This window comes from Pseudophryne corroboree, chromosome 3 (assembly GCF_028390025.1).
Source record: "Pseudophryne corroboree isolate aPseCor3 chromosome 3, aPseCor3.hap2, whole genome shotgun sequence".
Lineage (NCBI taxonomy): Eukaryota > Metazoa > Chordata > Amphibia > Anura > Myobatrachidae > Pseudophryne > Pseudophryne corroboree.
Genome location: NC_086446.1, coordinates 656350566 through 656372750, shown reverse-complemented (window position 1 = coordinate 656372750; position 22185 = coordinate 656350566). Strand labels below are relative to the sequence as shown.

Here is a 22185-nt window from a genome sequence, read left to right as displayed (position 1 = left end):
GACACTCTCCTGGCCGAAGCCAGGGCTAGTAGCATGGTCACTTTCCATGTGAGATATTTCAAATCCACATTTTTTTAGTGGTTCAAACCAATGAGATTTTAGAAAGTCCAAAACCACATTGAGATCCCACGGTGCCACTGGAGGCACCACAGGAGGCTGTATATGCAGCACTCCCTTAACGAAAGTCTGGACTTCAGGGACTGAAGCCAATTCTTTCTGGAAGAAAATCGACAGGGCCGAAATTTGAACCTTAATAGATCCCAATTTGAGACCCATAGACAATCCTGATTGCAGGAAATGTAGGAATCGACCCAGATGAAATTCCTCCGTCGGAGCACTCCGATCCTCGCACCACGCAACATATTTTTGCCAAATGCGGTGATAATGTTGCACGGTTACTTCCTTCCTTGCTTTAATCAAAGTAGGAATGACTTCTTCCGGCATGCCTTTTTCCTTTAGGATCCGGCGTTCAACCGCCATGCCGTCAAACGCAGCCGCGGTAAGTCTTGAAACAGACAGGGACCCTGCTGAAGCAAGTCCCTCCTTAGAGGTAGAGGCCACGGATCTTCCGTGATCATCTCTTGAAGTTCCGGGTACCAAGTCCTTCTTGGCCAATCCGGAACCACTAGTATCGTTCTTACGCCTCTTTGCCGTATAATTCTCAATACTTTTGGTATGAGAGGCAGAGGAGGAAACACATACACCGACTGGTACACCCAAGGCGTTACCAGTGCGTCCACAGCTATTGCCTGCGGATCTCTTGACCTGGCGCAATACCTGTCCAGTTTTTTGTTGAGGCGAGACGCCATCATGTCCACCATTGGTCTTTCCCAACGGGTTACCAGCATGTGGAAGACTTCTGGATGAAGTCCCCACTCTCCCGGGTGAAGGTCGTGTCTGCTGAGGAAGTCTGCTTCCCAGTTGTCCACTCCCGGGATGAACACTGCTGACAGTGCTATCACATGATTCTCTGCCCAGCGAAGAATCCTTGCAGCTTCTGCCATTGCACTCCTGCTTCTTGTGCCGCCCTGTCTGTTCACATGGGCGACTGCCGTGATGTTGTCCGACTGGATCAACACCGGTTTTCCCTGAAGCAGAGGTTCTGCCTGGCTTAGAGCATTGTAGATTGCTCTTAGTTCCAGAATGTTTATGTGAAGAGACGTTTCCAGGCTCGTCCACACTCCCTGGAAGTTTCTTCCTTGTGTGACTGCTCCCCAGCCTCTCAGGCTGGCGTCCGTGGTCACCAGGATCCAATCCTGTATGCCGAATCTGCGGCCCTCCAATAGATGAGCACTCTGCAACCACCACAGAAGAGATACCCTTGTCCTTGGAGACAGGGTTATCCGCTGGTGCATCTGAAGATGCGACCCTGACCATTTGTCCAACAGATCCCTCTGGAAAATTCTTGCGTGGAATCTGCCGAATGGAATTGCTTCGTAAGAAGCCACCATTTTTCCCAGGACTCTTGTGCATTGATGTACAGACACCTTTCCTGGTTTTAGGAGGTTCCTGACAAGCTCGGATAACTCCTTGGCTTTTTCCTCCGGGAGAAAAACCTTTTTCTGAACCGTGTCCAGAATCATCCCTAGGAACAGCAGACGAGTTGTTGGCATTAACTGGGATTTTGGAATATTCAGAATCCACCCGTGCTGTTTTAGCACTTCTTGAGACAGTGCTAATCCCATCTCTAGCTGTTCTCTGGACCTTGCCCTTATCAGGAGATCGTCCAAGTATGGGATAATTAATACGCCTTTTCCTCGAAGAAGAATCATCATCTCGGCCATTACCTTTGTAAAGACCCGAGGTGCCGTGGACAATCCGAACGGCAGCGTCTGAAACTGATAGTGACCGTTTTGTACGACGAACCTGAGGTACCCCTGGTGTGAGGGGTAAATTGGAACGTGGAGGTACGCATCCTTGATGTCCAAGGATACCATAAAGTCCCCTTCTTCCAGGTTCGCTATCACTGCTCTGAGTGACTCCATCTTGAACTTGAACTTCTTTATGTACAGGTTCAATGACTTCAGATTTAGAATAGGTCTTACCGAGCCATCCGGCTTCGGTACCACAAATAGAGTGGAATAATACCCCTTTCCTTGTTGTAGAAGAGGTACCTTGACTATCACCTGCTGAGAGTACAGCTTGTGAATGGCTTCCAAGACCGTCTCCCTTTCGGAGGGGGACGTTGGTAAAGCAGACTTCAGGAAACGGCGAGGTGGATCTGTCTCTAGTTCCAACCTGTATCCCTGAGATATTATCTGCAGGATCCAGGGATCTACCTGCGAGTGAGCCCACTGCGCGCTGAAATTCTTGAGACGACCGCCCACCGCCCCCGAGTCCGCTTGAGAAGCCCCAGCGTCATGCTGAGGCTTTTGTAGAAGCGGGGGAGGGCTTCTGTTCCTGGGAAGGAGCTGCCTGTTGCTGTCTCTTCCCCCTTCCTCTGCCTCGTGGCAGATATGAATATCCCTTTGCTCTCGTTTTTAAAGGAACGAAAGGGCTGCGGTTGAAAAGTCGGTGTCTTTTTCTGTTGGGGAGTAACTTGAGGTAAAAAGGTGGATTTCCCGGCTGTAGCCGTGGCCACCAAATCTGATAGACCGACTCCAAATAACTCCTCCCCTTTATACGGCAAAACTTCCATATGCCGTTTTGAGTCCGCATCGCCTGACCACTGTCGCGTCCATAAACTTCTTCTGGCCGAAATGGACATAGCACTTACCCGTGATGCCAGTGTGCAGATATCCCTCTGTGCATCACGCATATAAAGAAATGCATCCTTTATTTGCTCTAAAGACAGTAAAACATTGTCCCTATCCAGGGTATCAATATTTTTAATCAGGGACTCTGACCAAGCTACTCCAGCACTGCACATCCAGGCTGTCGCTATAGCTGGTCGTAGTATAACACCTGTATGTGTGTATATACTTTTTTGGATATTTTCCATCCTCCTATCTACTGGATCTTTAAGTGCGGCCGTCTCAGGAGAGGGTAACGCCACTTGTTTAGATAAGCGTGTGAGCGCCTTGTCCACCCTAGGAGGTGTTTCCCAGCGCGCCCTAACCTCTGGCGGGAAAGGGTATAAAGCCAATAACTTCTTTGAAATTAGCATATTTTTATCGGGGGCAACCCACGCTTCATCACACACCTCATTTAGTTCTTCTGATTCAGGAAAAACTATAGGTAGTTTTTTCACACCCCACATAATACCCTGTTTAGTGGTACCTGTAGTATCAGCTAAATGTAACGCCTCCTTCATTGCCAAAATCATATAACGTGTGGCCCTACTGGAAAATACGGTTGATTCGTCACCGTCGCCACTGGAATCAGTGCCTGTGTCTGGGTCTGTGTCGACCGACTGAGGCAAAGGGCGTTTTACAGCCCCTGACGGTGTTTGAGGCGCCTGGACAGGCACTAATTGATTGTCCGGCCGTCTCATGTCGTCAAACGACTGCTTTAGCGTGTTGACACTATCCCGTAATTCCATAAATAAAGGCATCCATTCTGGTGTCGACCCCCTAGGAGGTGACATCCCCATATTTGGCAATTGCTCCGCCTCCACACCAATATCGTCCTCATACATGTCGACACACACGTACCGACACACAGCAGACACACAGGGAATGCTCTTAACGAAGACAGGACCCGACTAGCCCTTTGGGGAGACAGAGGGAGAGTCTGCCAGCACACACCAAAGCGCTATATATATATGACAGGGATAGCCTTATAATAAGTGCTCCCTGTATAGCTGCTTTTATAATATAATTTTTGCCACTATTTTGCCCCCCCTCTCTTGTTTTACCCTGTTTCTGTAGTGCAGTGCAGGGGAGAGACCTGGGAGCCGTCCTGACCAGCGGAGCTGTGTAAGGAAAATGGCGCTGTGTGCTGAGGAGATAGGCCCCGCCCCTTTTACGGCGGGCTCGTCTCCCGCTCTTTAGTGGATTCTGGCAGGGGTTAAATATCTCCATATAGCCCCCGGAGGCTATATGTGAGGTATTTTTTAGCCAAATAGGTTTTCATTTGCCTCCCAGGGCGCTCCCCTCCCAGCGCCCTGCACCCTCAGTGACTGCCGTGTGAAGTGTGCTGAGAGGAAAATGGCGCACAGCTGCAGTGCTGTGCGCTACCTTTAGAAGACTGAGGAGTCTTCTGCCGCCGATTCTGGACCTCTTCTTGTTTCAGCATCTGCAAGGGGGCCGGCGGCGAGGCTCCGGTGACCATCCAGGCTGTACCTGAGATCGTCCCTCTGGAGCTGATGTCCAGTAGCCAAGAAGCCAATCCATCCTGCACGCAGGTGAGTTCACTTCTTCTCCCCTAAGTCCCTCGTTGCAGTGATCCTGTTGCCAGCAGGACTCACTGTAAAATAAAAAACCTAAGCTAAACTTTTCTAAGCAGCTCTTTAGGAGAGCCACCTAGATTGCACCCTTCTCGGCCGGGCACAAAAATCTAACTGAGGCTTGGAGGAGGGTCATAGGGGGAGGAGCCAGTGCACACCACCTGATCGGAAAGCTTTACTTTTTGTGCCCTGTCTCCTGCGGAGCCGCTATTCCCCATGGTCCTTTCAGGAACCCCAGCATCCACTAGGACGATAGAGAAAGTATACTAGACCAGCGGTAGGCAATCTGTGGCCCACCAGCTGCTGTGGAACTACACTTACCAGCATGCCCTGACACCACAGATTGCCTACCCATGTACTAGACAAGAACATATGTAACATTAGCATTATAATGAATGAGACAGAAAATATTCTGATTTGTAAATACAAAATAAACTTTCAGTAGTTTTAAATAATTATATATAACTCATATCTAAGTCAACTACATGCAGTAGAGGGGAGGTAAAGCTTATTAGTAGACACAGTCATCACGCTGACGCAGTTGCAATGTTACTTATAGCATTGTAACAGTGTCGGCATTATAACTTTAAAGATTATGATTTACCATGAAAATGTCTGCAACGTTAGCGATAGGAAAATGTGAAAAAAACACTGTCGACATTACATCAGTGTCGGCATAATACGAGAAACCCCATTGTTCCTTTTATTACACACGTTCAACATGAAATAAAGGAGACTACTTGTATGGGGAGGCCCTAATGCTTGCTGTGTTTTACCTTCATTTCCAAACACATTAAAAATCAGTATGTGAGAAGTGACATCACTATTCTCCAAATATATTCAGACATATTTTACAGAATGATCATACATGTATTTATAGCAATTGTGCATTATATATATTCTTACATATACTTAACATGATCTTATGTCATGTAAATGCCAATATTCAGTAATATACACTCATGTGCCAGAAAACTGGAGACTCCTATCTAGTAACGTACAGGTCCTCCTCTTGATCCGATTACAGCAGCAATACAACTCCAAAAACCTCCTGAATAGTGGCCTGAATTCCATAATATTTCGCCAGTGTGTTCTATTGGGTTCAAATTCAGCGTACAACTCATGTTTCCAAATTACAGTATGCGGAATACTTCTCCAGCCATAATCTAGTGGCTACGGACCTATGCGGTGGCACATTGTGTTGACAGAGGCCGCTGCCATCTGAGTGAATACTTGACATGAACAGGTGCAAATGTTCTTCAAGGAAGGTTACGTGGTGCTCACCGAGACTGTCTGCAGAAACAGTATATCAGGGGTCCTATTGTGTGTCAGCTAAAAACACCCTATGCCATAAGAGAGAAACAGACGCCCTGGACTGTCCGTTGTTGGCCCACAGGGTTCCGTTGACTCAACTGTTTTCTCCACATGTGTAATCGTTTAGTTGTCCAAAACAACTGAAATCTCGACTTGTCGGACCAGGTTACATGTTTCCAGTTATGTGCCAGTGGTGGTGTTCACAAGCCCAGGCGATGCACAGAACCTTGTGCTGTGGGGTCAGCAACGGGACCCAATTATACTCCATAGCAGAAAGGGAACGTTGAGCTGTTAAAATGCAGATTTTGCTTGTGGCCCCAGTGTTACATTTTGCAGTGATTTAATGTTACACTGTGCGCCAGACAACGCTTACCACAATCAGCCAGAGCTTTTAATTGGCCTCAGTGGGGTTGCATGCTGGATGTCTTCACTGATGTTGTGTAGTCACGTTGTCACATGTGATACTGCTACATGTGAAAATCTAAATTTAGTGTTGATTTCGGAGAGGGAGTTACCCATCTCTCAGGCACCTACTCTCAGGCCTCGTTCAAAGCCGCTTAAGTCGTGATACGCTGCCATCCTCACTACACATGATACGACAATGGATTGCAGCGATATCTGCCCATATAGGTACTTCAGTAGCTGAAGCTACCATTTCAGGTGTGTCGGGGGGGGGGGGCGGGCATGTACTGGGGAATGGAAAGGTCTGTGTCTTTTTTTGGCACATGAGCATTTTAGCACAATGGGGGGGATACACCCAACAATCTTAATTATACTGGTAGAAGTGACATATTCCTGCTGCAGATAAATGCAGGCAATTACTACAAAGTATAGCACCAAAAAAGTTTAATTAGCATTTTAGCATCGACGGCTGCTGTGTTCCCAAGAACTGACCTGGGAGAAGCTGTGCCTTATTCGGCCGTACACAGCAAATAAAGGAAGACCGCAAAAGGGGAAATAACAAATGGCATGTTGTTTGGTCTAATTTCTTATGAGAACAGCAGGCATTGTAACTGCAATAACCTGAAACGCTGTATAGTCTCTCTTCAATGTATTACTGTGAATCATCATTGCCCCTGCTTTCTGGCAGAGAACACTATGCACTCGGAACATAAGGAGAGAGGGGGGAAACGGACACACAGTTCATTTAGAGTTTAATAAAACACATACGAGCTCTGGGGCTGTATTCTGCTGTTCAGTGTGAATTGTTGCCAAAAGAAACTAGCTATGTTTATTAATGTATACTTAAAAACAGAGAGAAAAAAACTCGATGAATACCTCTTTGCGGCCTTTGACGACCTTAACAGATCTCATGCTCTGTGATCTCCGCAGTCCCGTTTGTGTGTACATTTCATCCTCTGAGTGAGCCCCTTCTGTATCCTCGTCTGTTTTGTCATCTCCAGAATAGTTTCTTAAAGAGCTGAATCCTATGCAATGAGAAAAAAAAAAATAGAGTGAAATGAGATACTGCATAAAACAGACACTCATTTCTCCAGTGCGGAACTCTAACCCAATAATAATAAATGATTACACGCCAAGCTTTATTTAAATCACAAGCAATGGGGAGAGCAGGAATCCAAGGGGGATATAAAACGGTCATTAATAAACAAGAAGATACAGTACGACCACCAGACATAGGAAAACGGCTACAATGTGGAAGAAATGGAACGCAGAATCATATCCATAGAAGTTAAAATTCACAAAAAACAGGGACACAAACGAAATGGGAGGAACAAAAACAAAAAGCAATGTTGGTTGTTTATCTGGACCCAATGGTACTACACGGCTTTACGTTTCAGTGCACACTGAAACAGTCTACAGATAATGTTTAACACACTAGTATCTATTCCATGGTACCCTTGCATACCAAAGAATCTGCTTCCCAGCCCTAAAAGTATTGCAGTGTCTGGATGACTGCCTAGGGAATTGTGGGTTTAGGAAAGGTGCTTTCAGTCAGCAGGAGGCGAATGATGATGTAATGACAGAAAGCTACACTGACTTTTTTAAAAGCAATGGAACTTGCAAGTGTTATATATCAATAATGGGTGCAGGGGGTGCGCTGCACATGGGCCCACTCCGCACACCCATTTCTCCTCTATACCTACCTTTCCAGAGCACAGTGCAAGCAGTGCTGCAAAATCACCAAGAAAATGGTGTAGCAGCCATTTTCCCAGTGATTTGCGCATGTGCAGTAAGAGAAATCACCAGGAAAATGGCTGCTGTGCCATTTCCATGGAAACTTGTGCATGTGTAGCAGACTCTGGCACAGCGCAAGAGTCTACCAGAGCTGTGCTGCCGGCTAGACAGGAGGGGCCCCGGACTGAGACTGCACATGGGCCCCCTCTTTTCTTAATACATCCCTGCAGCAAGCCCAGACAAATTGCATCATATATTAAAAAAAGTTAAAATTATTCTTCACCATCCTTCAGACCGTCTTCAGTGGAAGAGAAATTAAACGATGACCCTGATGACATACTGTGGTTTAGGATGTACAAATATTATATAACAGACAGCAAGAAAGCAAGTGTTACATTTATAGGGGTTTATACTCCAGTATGGTTGCAAGTAATTTATGCATGTCAATATGTCAACAACAAACACGCTTGTGTGCTAACATCAACACAGAATAAATCTAGCAGAATTGTCATCCTACTAATTGGAAAATGTCCCAGCCTGGCTGGAACCCTGGATGAGTGCTTTAGATCAGCATATACCACAACACATACGGCTAATGACATGGTAAGCCTTAGATTTCAACACAATGAGCTCACAGAGAGGAGGAATGGGCTACTAGAATATATACCCAGTAGATATTGTGCTGTATGACTTCTAGCCTGCATTTCCCACCTTGCCACAAACACTCATGCAAGTCTAAATGACCTTTGAGCTGCAGAAAGCTACATTATCATCATTTAACCTTCAGCACGTTTCATGTACAGCTGGCGGGAGATGTTGCTAGCAACCCGCGGGAGTGCGAATCATTAACAATCTAGTGGGTACACAGTAGACTATTATCTTAACGATGTGGCCAATTTCGACGGATCGGAATGACACACCGTTAAAATAGTCTAGTGTGTACCCACTAGACTGTTCACTATGTGCGCTCCCGTGGGTCGGTAGCGACATCTCCCATCACCCCCCAATATTTATGCATTTGCTAATGTCGGCACCCTGTCAGGTCCCGTCGCCGCTGATATACACATCGTTTAGTGTGTCCCTACAGTGGGTATGACAGTGAGCCCATGGAGCCCCTAACACCTCAGAGATGCACAACTGATACAGTCACAATGATGGTGTCCTCAGTAACATGATTAGTCTAAAGGTGCGAACACACTTGCTGATATATCGTCCATTCTCTTGAACGGCCAATATATCGCTGGTGTGTCGGCCAGTATGTACGAGCGATAGGTCTGAACTCAGCTGTTCACAGACCTATCGCGTCGGACCTGCTGCACTGCCGACGGCCAATATATCGCCAGCTATATTTGCACATCAGTGTGTGTGTGTGTACGGGCGGTCAGCCGACTGCCTGTACACAAGAGGCAGCAGCCGGCGGTGACTGACAGATGAACTGACAGATGAACTGGGTATGCACAACACACTGCCCGATCTGGCTTTAGCTATATCTGCAGATCAATTGATCTGCAGATATATCTTTAGGTGTGTACCCAGTATAAGGCTCTAAGCATTATATAAGATTTTTTTTTATTTTTTTTTAAATGTAAAAAAAAAAAAAAAGCATCTGCATCAGGGAAATGTGGATTGGGGTGGTATATGTGTAAGAACTGTCAGCTAGTCCCAGACTGACTTCTCCCACCCAACTGAATTGCTCCAATGGATGCAGGGCACCCAAAAACCATTTGAATTCCCCTATATATGTACAGGGTGGCCATAATTAAATTCCCCCAATTCAGAGCAACCTGTACCTTGATCCAACAACCATAATGTCACGAAATTTGGTAGGGAGACTAGTTAGGACATGGGAAGCAGGATTCCAACACACACAAAAAAAAAAGAAGTGTAATGTAAAAAGTCGCAGATAGCGAGAATATGACGGGACTTATGGCCACCCAGCATATACATAGCAATGTAGCAACATTAGAAGGTATGCATTATTTTGATACCTGTATAGAAATAACTAAACATGAAATTAAAGACACAATGCAATACTAGACAGCACTTAGCTCGGTATTCCATAAATAGGTTTTCACAGGGAATAAGGGAGATGAAATTGGAGTAGTGAAACTATCTTAAAAGGTAGATAAAATGTTACTTTAACTCAAAGATAACACAAGGTATACAGCAATAAAATGAATATATAGCCTAAACATTTATAATAGTGTAGCATAAATATATTATATATTAATTCTCTATGTTGGTTCTGGTTTTGAGTACAAATAGAGAACATTAAGGGGGTGATTCAATTGTTAGACAGGAATGTAGCTCCTAGGCTAAGTGCCAGGGACTAGTCAATGAATTCCCATGACAACCACTTTTTTGTGTGAGAATACACAGGATCAGTTGCAGTAAGCAGCTTCTCCCATGCTAAGTGTCGGGTGTGATGCAGTTCTGGCACTGCCAGCACTCAAGACCAACCCCAGAGCCCAACTTAACGCGGATATCTGCTTGCACCTCAGGAGGGTGTGAGCAGGAATCAGAGATAAGTGCAGCCCTGGGGCAGGGTGTGGAAATCAATTGAACCCGGGAGCTAAATTCCTATGTAACAAATGAATCACCCCTTAAATGAGAAGTATCAGAAACATGTGGTTACAGTTTACTGTACATATAGCTAATAAAAAAGTAGCATTTTATTTCTAACCAGCTGTTCTACCCGATCTTCACACAGGAGTTTCTGATTTTCACGGTTGTAGATATAAAGGAGTGGTAAAAATTTGGTAAATCTATAGAGATGTAAATTTGAGATGTCTCAATGTAAGTAAATATTAATCCATGGTTCTTGGCGTTGCCCGAGGAGGACCCATAGCAGATACGGTAAAAAGTGACAGGACCATTTTTGTAGTTAAAATTCTACACACTGGAGGTGCAATCCAAATTTTGATCAGATTGTCCATTTGGGCGTTATCGTTTCCGCAACGCAAGCCACGCATCCGTAATGACATCATTATGACATCCCACTTTTTCATCCCCTTAGGGGAGGTATACTAAACTTTAATTACGTAATTTCCATATTTCCCACCTGCAGTATACCTATATTAAATTACATCTTCCTAACATATTGGGAAGTGAGAGAATTAGTGGTGAGTGAGTGAGTGAGTGAGTGAGTGAGTGAGTGAGTGAGTGAGGGCTTTTCGCATATTAGATAGATAGATAGATAGATAGATAGATAGATAGATAGATAAATAAATAAATAAATAAAAGGACTTGAAATTACTGTTAGCACCCAATTTACCTTCTCATCTGTCGAGATCACGGAGCAGGAACCCTGATAGAGTGTATAGGTGTGTACACATGGTGAGATTCAGGCTAAACCCTGACTCTCACTATGCGATAGGGACTAGGTCGGTATCGCAAGCATAGAGGACTGTGCTTGCGATACGGACTATGTACGATTTTGACTTTTCTACGAGATAAGTCGAAATTGACTTGCCTGCACAGTCTATTCTAGGCTTGCGATACTGACCTCACAAGACACCACATCGGTATCGCATCAGGATCGCAAGGTGACTTTCACCTTGCGATCTGCACTAACTTAATCTTACAGTGTATTAATCTGTACAGTGTATTACCTTAAGGTACGGAGAAATATTGATCCATGCAGGTCTTGAGCCAACCACCACTCACTGCTCACCTGATAAAATCTCTTCCAGCAACTTAATAAAGGAGTCTTCTTTGTGTGAGGATGACATTAATTCGGCTACCTGCCTGGTGAGAAAACACATTGGTGGTTCTAAACCATACCAATGGATGAAGAAAAATTTTACAAATATATGGTAAATGAAAGGGCACATATGTAAAATATGCCTTGTTTTATGATGCTATTTAAAGGATTGTCTAGGAATCATTTCTATAATCTGCTACTCTTGGGTGGTATTTAGGAGGTGACCAGTTCGGATACCTTACAGCGGGAGTGGAGAACCTTTTTTTTCTACCAAGGGCCATTTGGATATTTATAAAATCCTTCAGGGGCCATACAAAAATGATCAACTTAAAAATTAGCCTGCCCCCAGTAGTTACGCCCCAGTAGATATGCCCCAAGTCAGTAGTTATGCCCCATTAGATATGCTTCCGGACTGCTGCCCTCCGCCTGGCCGCCCACTCCTCGGAACTATGGAAGAGATGTCATGATGTCTCTCCCATAGCGCCGCACACGTACACTGCCTGAGCCGGAAGCCGGAGCTCAGGAGCGAGCTCCTGCCTCCGGCTGCTGCTGAAGGTAAGGAGCTGGCTGGCGGTAACAAAATCTCAGCGGGCGCCCGGCTTCTCCCTCGGTTAGGTAAGCCTGGCCAGGCTGGATCAAGTGGCTTTGTGGGCCTTATATGGCCTGCAGGCCAGAGGCTCCCCACCCCTGCCCTATAGGCACGCACCAGCACTAACTACCTCCACTTCCTAGCAGAGTTGCCCCACATTAGGGTACTCCCTGCTGCAGCTGCTGCATGTAAAGGCTGCCTCTGTGCACACTGCAGTGCCTATGCAGCACGTGTTTTGAGCTATGGTGCGCAGGTCTTTGATTTCAGTTATTACTGATTCTGACCCACATGCCCCAGACCATTCTCATGCCTGCTGTCTGCTTGCCGGTTTGAATATCATTTGTCAACTTTAACCTTGCATCTGTGCACCTGTAATAGTGATTCTGGCATCTGTCACCTTATGTTACACACTATGCCTACCCCTGAGTGCATCATTCTGTGGATACAGCTCATCGCCTCCTTGCCAGGCCCATCAGAATCTGTGCTTAGGTAAACAGATACCACTAGCAGAGAAGCAGAGAGCAACAGCACACACAGTCTGTGACAATTCATCAACGTAGATCTTTAAGTCCTGGTTATCTAAATTGGTCTGAAAACGCCTCACGTGGGCCTCCCCTGACTGCCGCAAATGGAGAGTATTGTAATTATTCCTGGTCAAAAATGTAGCTGGGGACAGACCAGAAAGACAATATAAGTGCAGACATCGGCTAACGGCCAAATAATGAGTGTGGCCACCTTTCTGTAACTGGCTTAAAAAGAATTAATACATAAATTGCAAATTATGTATACAGATTTTAATTGTTTTATTTATCTTAAATTCAAGGTAAGTTTTTTGTGTTTGAAATCAAGGTGTGTTTTTTGTGTGTGTACAGGGAGAAGTCTGTCCTTCCAGTCTTTGGGAGTTAAAAATGGATTAATCAACTGGAGTTCTTCTTCATCACTCTCTAGATTATTCAAGGGTATGCTGGGATGTGTAGTTCGACAGCAGCTGGAGGGCTGCATGTTGAATGCCCCTGCTCTACTGAGTCAGAAATAATTTATCATTCCGACACAGGTTAGTTCACTGAAACCAATCTGCAATCTGGATAGCTAGGTACAGATGTGTCCTTATAGAGCTAGCCTCAATATGCCATGCAGCATAAGATGCCTGGCACGAGTGAGCTGCCAGATCCTCTGCAACTCTGCTACTGTATATGGAGCAGAATGGAAGTTAGCACTTTTTATACAGATTAAGAGACTCAGTCGCACACAGACATAAAATAGCCACATATAAAATGAATCAGCACAGTCTCCTGGTGCGTCCTAGCTTCACAGCGTTGCGACAAAACGCATTTTCGGCAAAAAATACGCAAAAAAGCTTGATACTAGCAAAGTCTCACAGGACCTGGTGCGCTGAGATGGGGAAGTGGTTAAAATACAGCCAGTCGGGAGCCCGCCGGTCACAATACTGACATTGGAATCCTCACAGGAGGTGAAATGCCGCCACCGGAATACCGTCGACACAGGCTATTCCCCCTCGGTGGGTGGTCACGACATCCATAGAGAGAGAATATAATCTGTGGTGAGTGCAGCGAGCCCGCAAGGAGCTTTCTAGCGCTGGCTCCGCTGCCAACATTCTGGCAGACGGGATCCCACTGTCAGGATCAGGACAGCAGGCACCCCATCCGCCGGGGAACCATATATATTCCCCAAGAGGGGCTGTTTCGTGCAACTGCAGCAATGATGAATTAGGACACATCTATAATCAAAAATCCTGACTGCCAATGTAAAGCAAGATCCTTGGCAATCCTGTTAGCAATTCAATATGCAGCCTGCCAATTAATAGGCAGAAACATTTACAGTACATATCTATTTCTTTTTCATCCACTAAGGGTCACTGGAGTACTCTTGGGATATGGACGGTGTTAGCAAGGACAGGCACTGAATATTTAAATTCAGTAACTCTCCTCCCCTCCATACTCTCAGAATACCCCAGTGTTTTTTCGGTGCTCACATGGATAGAAGCACAAAGCGTGGAGCTCCTCCACATATTTTACTTTTAGATTATTTTATTTTTATTTTTTATACTTTTTTTCTAATTACAATCCCTTCCCATCTTACACAAAAGCTATGGGTCCGGGATTACAGAAGCTGCTGCGTGTAGCTCTTAGCGTGTCGGGCCTCACAATAGGAGCCCCCTCACAGCCACAAGCAGCTCAGCTAACTTCAGCTGAGGCTGCAGAAAGGACTGGACGGAGCTTGCTGGAGAAGCCCCGTCAGAGCCCAAGAGCACAGGTCAGCTACCCTCAGCTGAGACTACAGAACGGAGCTTGCTAGAGAAGCCCCGTCAGAGCACAGGATCACAGGTATTTATGACCGGGGCGGTCAGCTCACGCTGCCGCCCCGCCGTGTGTGGGGACTGCGGGGCCATAGCTGTTGCCCGTCGCCGGCCGCTAATCCCCTGCTGCCTGCCACTCATCACAAGCTCCCTAGCGCCCGCTCTAGCCGCCGCTCCCGACCCGCCGGCTAGTGTGAGGATCCGCGCAGTGGGGAGCCAGCGAGCTAATACCTGTTGCCGCCACCCGCTCACGCTGGGGGGAGGGGGTTGCGGCGGCTCAGCCCTCACTCAGACGGCGGACAGCGCTCAGGGCTGCCGCGGTCTGTCCCCTTTACATACAGCGCAGCTGAAGGGGGGGGGGCATAATGCCCACAGCAGCAGCACTAGACAGGCTGTTAAGCCTAGATTATCAGTTATTAAAATGCTTTATATTGAGAAAGGCTGCATTATATTGAGAAGGGCTGCATTATATTGAGAAAGGCTGCATTATATTGAGAAAGGCTGCATTATATTGAGAAGAGACTGCTTTATGTTACCCTGTCACTGTTAAGGGCATGATTTTAAGGGCACGTCTTTATAACCTAGTATGCTATGTTATACAATGTAAGCACATGGCTGGAGGCCATTTTAACCATGCTTCCTGTTTCTTCTTCCAGGAAGGGCTGTCCTACAACAATACTCCACCGGATGGCGTAGGGGTGTTAGTAAGACTTTTGGATCAGTTTTCCTATAGTCTGGCCATATGCACTGCCTTCAGCCGTATACACACCTTAGTAACATTTACTGAGTCGTAGGAATTGTCTGTCTTTGTTTTTTTTTTTGGTTGTCTGGGTACATAATGAATAAGGCACCAGCAAAAACAAAAATGCAGTTTAACTGCAATGTCCGTCAGTGTGTGTTACCTCACAGAATGGGCCGCTGCTCGACAAGAGCGAGAAACGGCAAGAATTGAGGCTCGGGCGAGACCACCAGAGATACCGGAGGGTCTCAGGATAGGTCTCAGTCTTTGCAAAGGTCCCAGTCTAGTTCAGGTCACAAAGATAGTTCTCAGTTGTCTTATAATTTCCCAGTTTCTGCTATATTGCATCCTGACGACTGCGCAGGATGAGCATGAGGAAGGTGAATTGGACCAGCAGTCAGATAGTGAGGATATTGACAGCCCGGGCATTGATAACCTCATCAGGGCGGTACGTCAGTCTCAGAATATTACAGAGACTGAAGAACCTCTGACAAATGATGAGGTGGTATTTACTAAACGACAGAGATCTCCAGTGTGTTTTTCAGAATCTCTTAATAAGCTGTTAATAGAGGCATGGCGAAATCCGGATAAACGGTTTTCTATACCTCACCGGTTTAAGTCTAGTTACCCGTTTCCAGAGTCTGTGACTTCTAAATGGGAGAATCTTCCAATGGTGGATTCGTCTGTGTCAAAACTTTCTAAAAAAATAAATAAAAAAAATTAACCATTCCAGGACCAACTGTTACTACGCTTCAAGACCCGTCAGAGCGTAAGCTAGAAGTCCATTTATACAGCAGCAGGGGTGCTGCTTAGACCTGGTTTGGCTGGAATTTGGGTAGATAAGGCGGTGATTATATTGATAACACACCTCAGGTCCGCCGGCAAGTCGACCACCTTATACTTCTTGCTGATCAAATTGGTGAAGCTGCTGAGTATTTATGTACAGCTTCTACGGACGTCTGTCAGGTCAGTTCTCGCCTTTCAGTGTCACTAGTTACGGCACGACTCTCTCTGAAAGCGTTACCTTAGGGGAAGTTCTGTTTTCCTACCATTGCCTCCACAGGTACCTAGACGGAAATACTCTGGACCAGTGTTCAAATCCTTTAGACCTCAGCCTTTTCGAGGCCGTTTGTCTCCCACCAGAGCGTTTTTTGAAGAAGAAGGGCTTCTGCAAATCGCAATTCAGTCTCTGCTAGATTCAGCAGTTTGTTTCCAGTCCCTGTTCACCAACAAGGTCAGGGTTATTATTCCAGTCTTTTTGTAGGACCAAAGCCGGATAGCTCGGTCAGACCAATATTGACCTTAAAGGGTCTCAATTCAGTACGTCACTTACTACAGATTCAAGATGGAATCCCTGCGGTCTGTATTTGCAGGTTTAGAGCTACGGAAATTCATGATTGCGCTGGATCTCAAGAATGCGTACTTACACATTACAATTTGGCCACTTCATCAGAGGTTCTTGCATTTTGCGGTACGGCAAAACCATTACCAGTTTCAGGCTCTACCGTTTGGCCTCTCGTCAGCGCCTCGGGTATTCACCAAACTGATGTCTGTGATGATCGCTCATCTCAGATCCCTGGGAGTGATAATAGTTCCGTACTTGGACGATCTACTCATCAAAGTTCCGTCTCAACAGATGATCCTCCAAAATGCGTTGCTAACATACAATGTGCTAGTTCAGCACGGTTGGATTGTCAAGAAATCACATTCAATTCCTAGGAATGATTCTCGATACGATAGATCAAAGAATTTACCTACCAGAACAGAAAGTACAGAGTATTCGTCATCTGGTACAATTAGTGCTCAAGCCACGCACAGTCTCGGTACATTTGTGCATTCGACTGTTAGGGAAAATGGTGGCGGCTTTCGAAGCGCTTCAGTTCGGAAGATTTCACTCACGTCCTTTTCAACTGGATGTGCTCGCACAGTGGTCGGGTTCGCATCTGCAGATTCACCAGATGGTGAGGTTGTCTCAACGGGACAGAGTATCTCTACTCTGGTCGCTCAAAGTACACACGCTAACCGCAGGGAAACGGTTCGGCGTCTGGAATTGGATAATTCTAACGACGGACGCGAGTCCCAGAGGTTGGGGAGCTGTAGTTCAAATTGTCAGCTCCAGGGTCTCTGGGCAGATCACGAAAGATTGCTGTCTCTAAATGTCCCGGAACTCCAGGTAATTTACAATGCGCTACGACAAGCAGAGCACATGCTCCGGTCTCAGACTGTCCAGGTGCAGTCAGACAACGCGACGGCGGTCGCGTCCATTAACAAAGAAGGAGATACGAGAAGCCTCATGGCCATGCAGGAAGTAGCTCGAATCCTCATTTGGGCCGAGCATCACCAAGTGATATTGTCGGCAGTGTTCATTCCGGGAGTGGACAACTGGCAGGCGGATAATCTCACCCGTCAGTATTTTCATCCAGGAGAATGGGCATTAAATCCAGAAGTGTTTCACATGTTGGTCCAGAGGTGGGGTTACCCACAAGTGGATCTGATGGCATCTCACCACAATCACCAAACGCCCCATTATGTGTCTAGAACGCGAGATCCAAAGGCAGTGGTGGTGGATGCTCTCACAATCACGTGGCCGTACAGCTTCGTGTATCTGTTTCCACCGTTTCTGCTGCTCCCTCTGTTGCTAAAACAGATCAAACGTCATGCTAGTGGCGCCTCATTGGCCTCGGAGAGCATGGTTCTCGGATCTCTGCGGACTTCTCGCAGACGATCCTTGGCCGCTCCCGCTACGTCCAGACCTGTTACAACAGGGTCCGTTCCTTGACCCAGATTTAGCGCGGCTGCGTTTGACGGCGTGGCGGTCGAGACCGCCCTCTTAAGAGGAAAGGGCATTCCAGAATCGGTTATACCAACCATGTTACGTGCTAGGAAGCCAGTTACGGCAGCTCGTTATTACAAAATCTGGCGTGCCTATATAGGTTGGTGTGAACATCGGAAGTTTCCGACATCATCTTTCAAGTTATCCCGTCTTTTGTTATTTCTACAGACAGGGTTAGATGGAGGACTGCGTTTATCTACACTAAAGGTGCAGGTCTCTGCTTTGTCAATTTACTTTCAAAGACGTTTGGCTCTATTGCCGTCTGTACACACCTTTCTGCAGGGCGTCCTCAGAGTACAGCCTCCATTCATTCCACCTACAGCGCCATGGGACTTGAATCTGGTTTTAGATTTCTTACAGTCTTCATATTTTGAACCCTTACAACAAGTGAATATTAAGTTTCTCACTTGGAAAACAATTTTTCTCCTAGCCTTGCCTTCGGCAAGGCGTATTTCAGATTTGGGTGCCTTGTCATGCAAGCCACCGTATTTGGTGTTTCATGATGACAGAGCGGAACTTCGGACGAATCCCGCTTTCTTGCCAAAGGTAGTGTCATCTTTTCACATCAATCAACCAATAGTAGTTCCTGTGTTAACAGGAGATTCTGGAACTTTGGATGTGGTACGCGCATTACGCGTTTATGTATCCCGAACGTCTACAGTTCGTAAGACGGATACGTTGTTTGTTCTCTATGATGTTGCCAAGATGGGTTGGCCAGCTTATAAGCAGACCTTATCCAGATGGATTAAACTGACCATACGTCAGGCTTACCTTCATGCTAGGTTACAGCCGCCTACATCAGTAACAGCTCATTCCACGCGTTCTGTGGGAACTTCATGGGCAGCTGGTAGCGGGGCTTCTACGACGCAGCTTTGCCGTGTGGCTACATGGTTATCAGTGCACACGTTTGTGCGCTTTTATAAGTTTGATACGTTTGTGACATCAGCATCTAGCTTTGGCCGCCTAGTGTTACAGGTGCCAAACAGCTCTCCCGCCCAAGGGGGAAACTTTGGTACGTCCCAAGAGTACTCCAGTGATCCCTGGTGGATGAAAAAGAAAATAGGATTTTGGTACTTACCAGGTAAATCCTTTTCTTTGAATCCATAGGGGGCACTGGACGCCCACCCAGAGCAGTTTTACCTGGTTTGTGGTAAGTTCAGTGGATCTCATGGTAACACATTCTCACCGACTTATCGGTTATGGTGTCAACTGTTTAGTTGTCAGTTACGTTATGTGTCAACTTTATTGTTGTCCGTTATGTTATAATGTTATATGTAATTCTCCATTGTTCATCCTCTCTATCGCTCCTGTTCGCCTCAGGAAAAAACACTGAGGTATTCTGGGAGTATGGAGGGGAGGAGAGTTACTAAATTTAATTATTCAGTGCCTGTCCTTGCTAACACCGTCCATATCCCAAGAGTACTCCAGTGCCCCCTATGGATTCAAAGAAAAGGATTTACCTGGTAAGTACCAAAATCCTATTTTTAGCTGCTTCACAGAACATGTAGTTACTGTACAAAGTTCCACTAGGTGGCGCAAACAACATTTAATAATGTCATCGATACGCTGTAATGCTAACATCTGGATTGCATTATGTCCTGCTTCCTGCTCTATTCAAAACAAACTATTCTACATCACATCTATGAACACACAGGCTATTATGAAATGTCCTAAATTATTTGGATTACAATAGCCATATGAATTGTTTTACGTGATGAAACAACTGTCCCAGTGGTGAATATAGGAATTAGTTAAGACTTTTTTCCATTACTAACATAGCAATTTACTGGTAATACTGTCTGGAAGAGCTAGCTCCAACATCTAAAAAAATCTGTTTTATTTTATTCTAGCTTCAAATTTCCTTCACAGTCTTTTCTTCAGGGAAGAGGCGGTCTGCAGGAGAACTCTCAGCTACACCATTACAATTCCCTGTAGCCCAGTGGTGCATTGTGTATTTCAGTCATGCCTCCACAGTGCTGAATGATTTCCAGCCTCCCGTCTCTGAAATCTTTTTATCTTCCATTTTTTTCTCTACATGCTTATGAATTCACCTCTTCTACATTGTATTCTATCACCGTGAAGCTTGCTAGATCGGCTAGTCAAGTGTCTGGGGAAAAACAGCAATATATCAGCCAGACATTTTGCAAATTATGTTGAGATTAACACACTGTGCGATTATATATTATGAAACAGGACTCTTGTTTTGCTGTGCAGTAAAAGTCACTGAGAGAGGTATTGCCACAGTAATTTAAACTCCAGAAATGGGAAGCGTCCTTCCTTTTTTTTTTTTTCTTTTTTTTTTTATGGTAATGGTGCCACTGCAGGCAGTGAAGAGCGGGAGACAAGCTCACCATCACATCTCCATTACACAATGGAATACTTAGAGGATGCCGCAGACATCCAATCAATGCACAACGTGTCAAAAGGGTGGAGGGGTAGCTTCAAAGGGAAAAAAACAGCACATCCACACACATTTATATTGGTTTACAAACATCTTATGATATATGCTGCTCAAAATAGACCCAAATACCAGGAGCTCGGAGGCAGAACAGTTGTTGGTGCCCCCCTTTCCTTGCTCGCATTCACTACCAACACCCAAATCTATCAGCACATAGATACACTCTCCCCTTAACCCACATTCAGTGCCAATATCCCATCAGCACCCAGACACACCCATACCCACATTCACTAACACCCCATCAGCACCCAGACACATTCACTGGCTGGCTGTTACCCCAGTAACAGCCAGACATACATCCACTCCATACCCCGCCTTCACTACCAACATCCCATCAGCACCCAGACATACATCCACTCCATACCCCGCCTTCACTACCAACATCCCAGCAGCATCCAGACACCCTCATACCGACATTCACTATTACCACCCTAGACACCCTCATACCCACATTCACTGCCAGCACCCAGACACACCCATACCCACATTCACTGCCAACACCCCAGCAGCACCCAGACACACCCATACCCACATTTACTACTAACACCCCAGAAGCACTCAGACATACATCCCTTCCATGTCCCACCTTCACTACCAACACCCACCCAGACACACTCTCCCCTCGCCCTGCATTCACGTCCAACACTTCAGGAGGAAGAGCACCCAGAAATACTGCCCTTCCCCTGCTTTCACTACCAAAACTCCAGGAAGCAGAGCACCCAGACACACTGTCCTTCCCCTCCTTTCTCTTTCAACACTGCAGGAAGCCGAGCATCCAGGCACACTGTCCTTTCCCTGCTTTCACTACCAACACTCCAGGAGGCAGAGCACCCAAACACACTGTCCTTCACCCTGCTTTCACTTGCAACACTCCAGGAAGAGCACACAGACACACTGTATTTCCGTTGCTTTCACTTCCAACACTCCAGGAAGCAGAGCACCAAGACACACTGTCCTTCCCATGCTTTCACTTCCAACACTCCAGCAGCACCCAGACATAATCTCCTTCCCAATTAATCACAAACACCTCAGCACACAAACACTTCTGTTGCTGATCAGGGTCTTCCGTTCATGCCATTTACTGTTCCCATAGCAACATGAAACTTGTAGGTGCAGTATTATGAGGAATTTCCACTAGATCTCATAACTATGTATTCACATATGTTTTCATAAAGTTTTAGTCCCCTTGTAATAAACCTACTACTTACATACAATGGAGTCTGCCATATTAATGGGTTGATCAAAGGGAAAGCAGCACATCAAAGTATATCATGCCTCAATGAAGACACTACCAAAGTGGGACAGTAACTATTAGTTTAACCGGTACAATGGCTGTATTCTTGTGCATCAGCAACACATACACTTAAGAATAACGTAATAGCCTTTCTGTAGTCAGGGAAATAGAACTTGAAAACATGATTATGATGAGAACACAAGTGGGAGATGCCAGTTACTGAGTACATACAAAAGGCATTGTTCCTTAGCACAGCTAAAGAGAGGCACTTACCTGGCCCTTCACTTTTAGCAGGTTTAGGCTTCTTTTGAGCTTCAGATAAAGATGGGTAGGATTTGCCCCCTACGGTCTCATCACCCTGTATGGCTGTTAAGTCATGCATACTGAAGCTTCGTAAACGTTCAGTAATGGCCCCTTGGCTCTGGGCAAAGAAACAAACATGATGTAAAACAAAAGTTGCAACAAAAAAATATTTATTGTTGTTATTGCAGAAACATATTTGGCAGCACCGAACAACACATGGAAATAAAACAGA

At 45.8% G+C, this 22185-nt stretch overlaps 1 protein-coding gene across 1 annotated transcript in view; it reads right to left on the bottom strand.

Annotated features, from left to right (window-relative positions):
• REEP3 (receptor accessory protein 3) overlaps positions 1-22185 on the bottom strand; it is a 211547-nt gene that overhangs the window by 6065 nt on the left and 183297 nt on the right. Inside the window, exons 6-7 of the mRNA XM_063961825.1 lie at positions 21924-22071; positions 6920-7068 (exon numbers count right to left, since the gene is read on the bottom strand). Coding sequence (XP_063817895.1) covers positions 6920-7068; positions 21924-22071 — 297 coding nt within the window. The remainder of the gene's footprint in view (positions 1-6919; positions 7069-21923; positions 22072-22185) is intronic.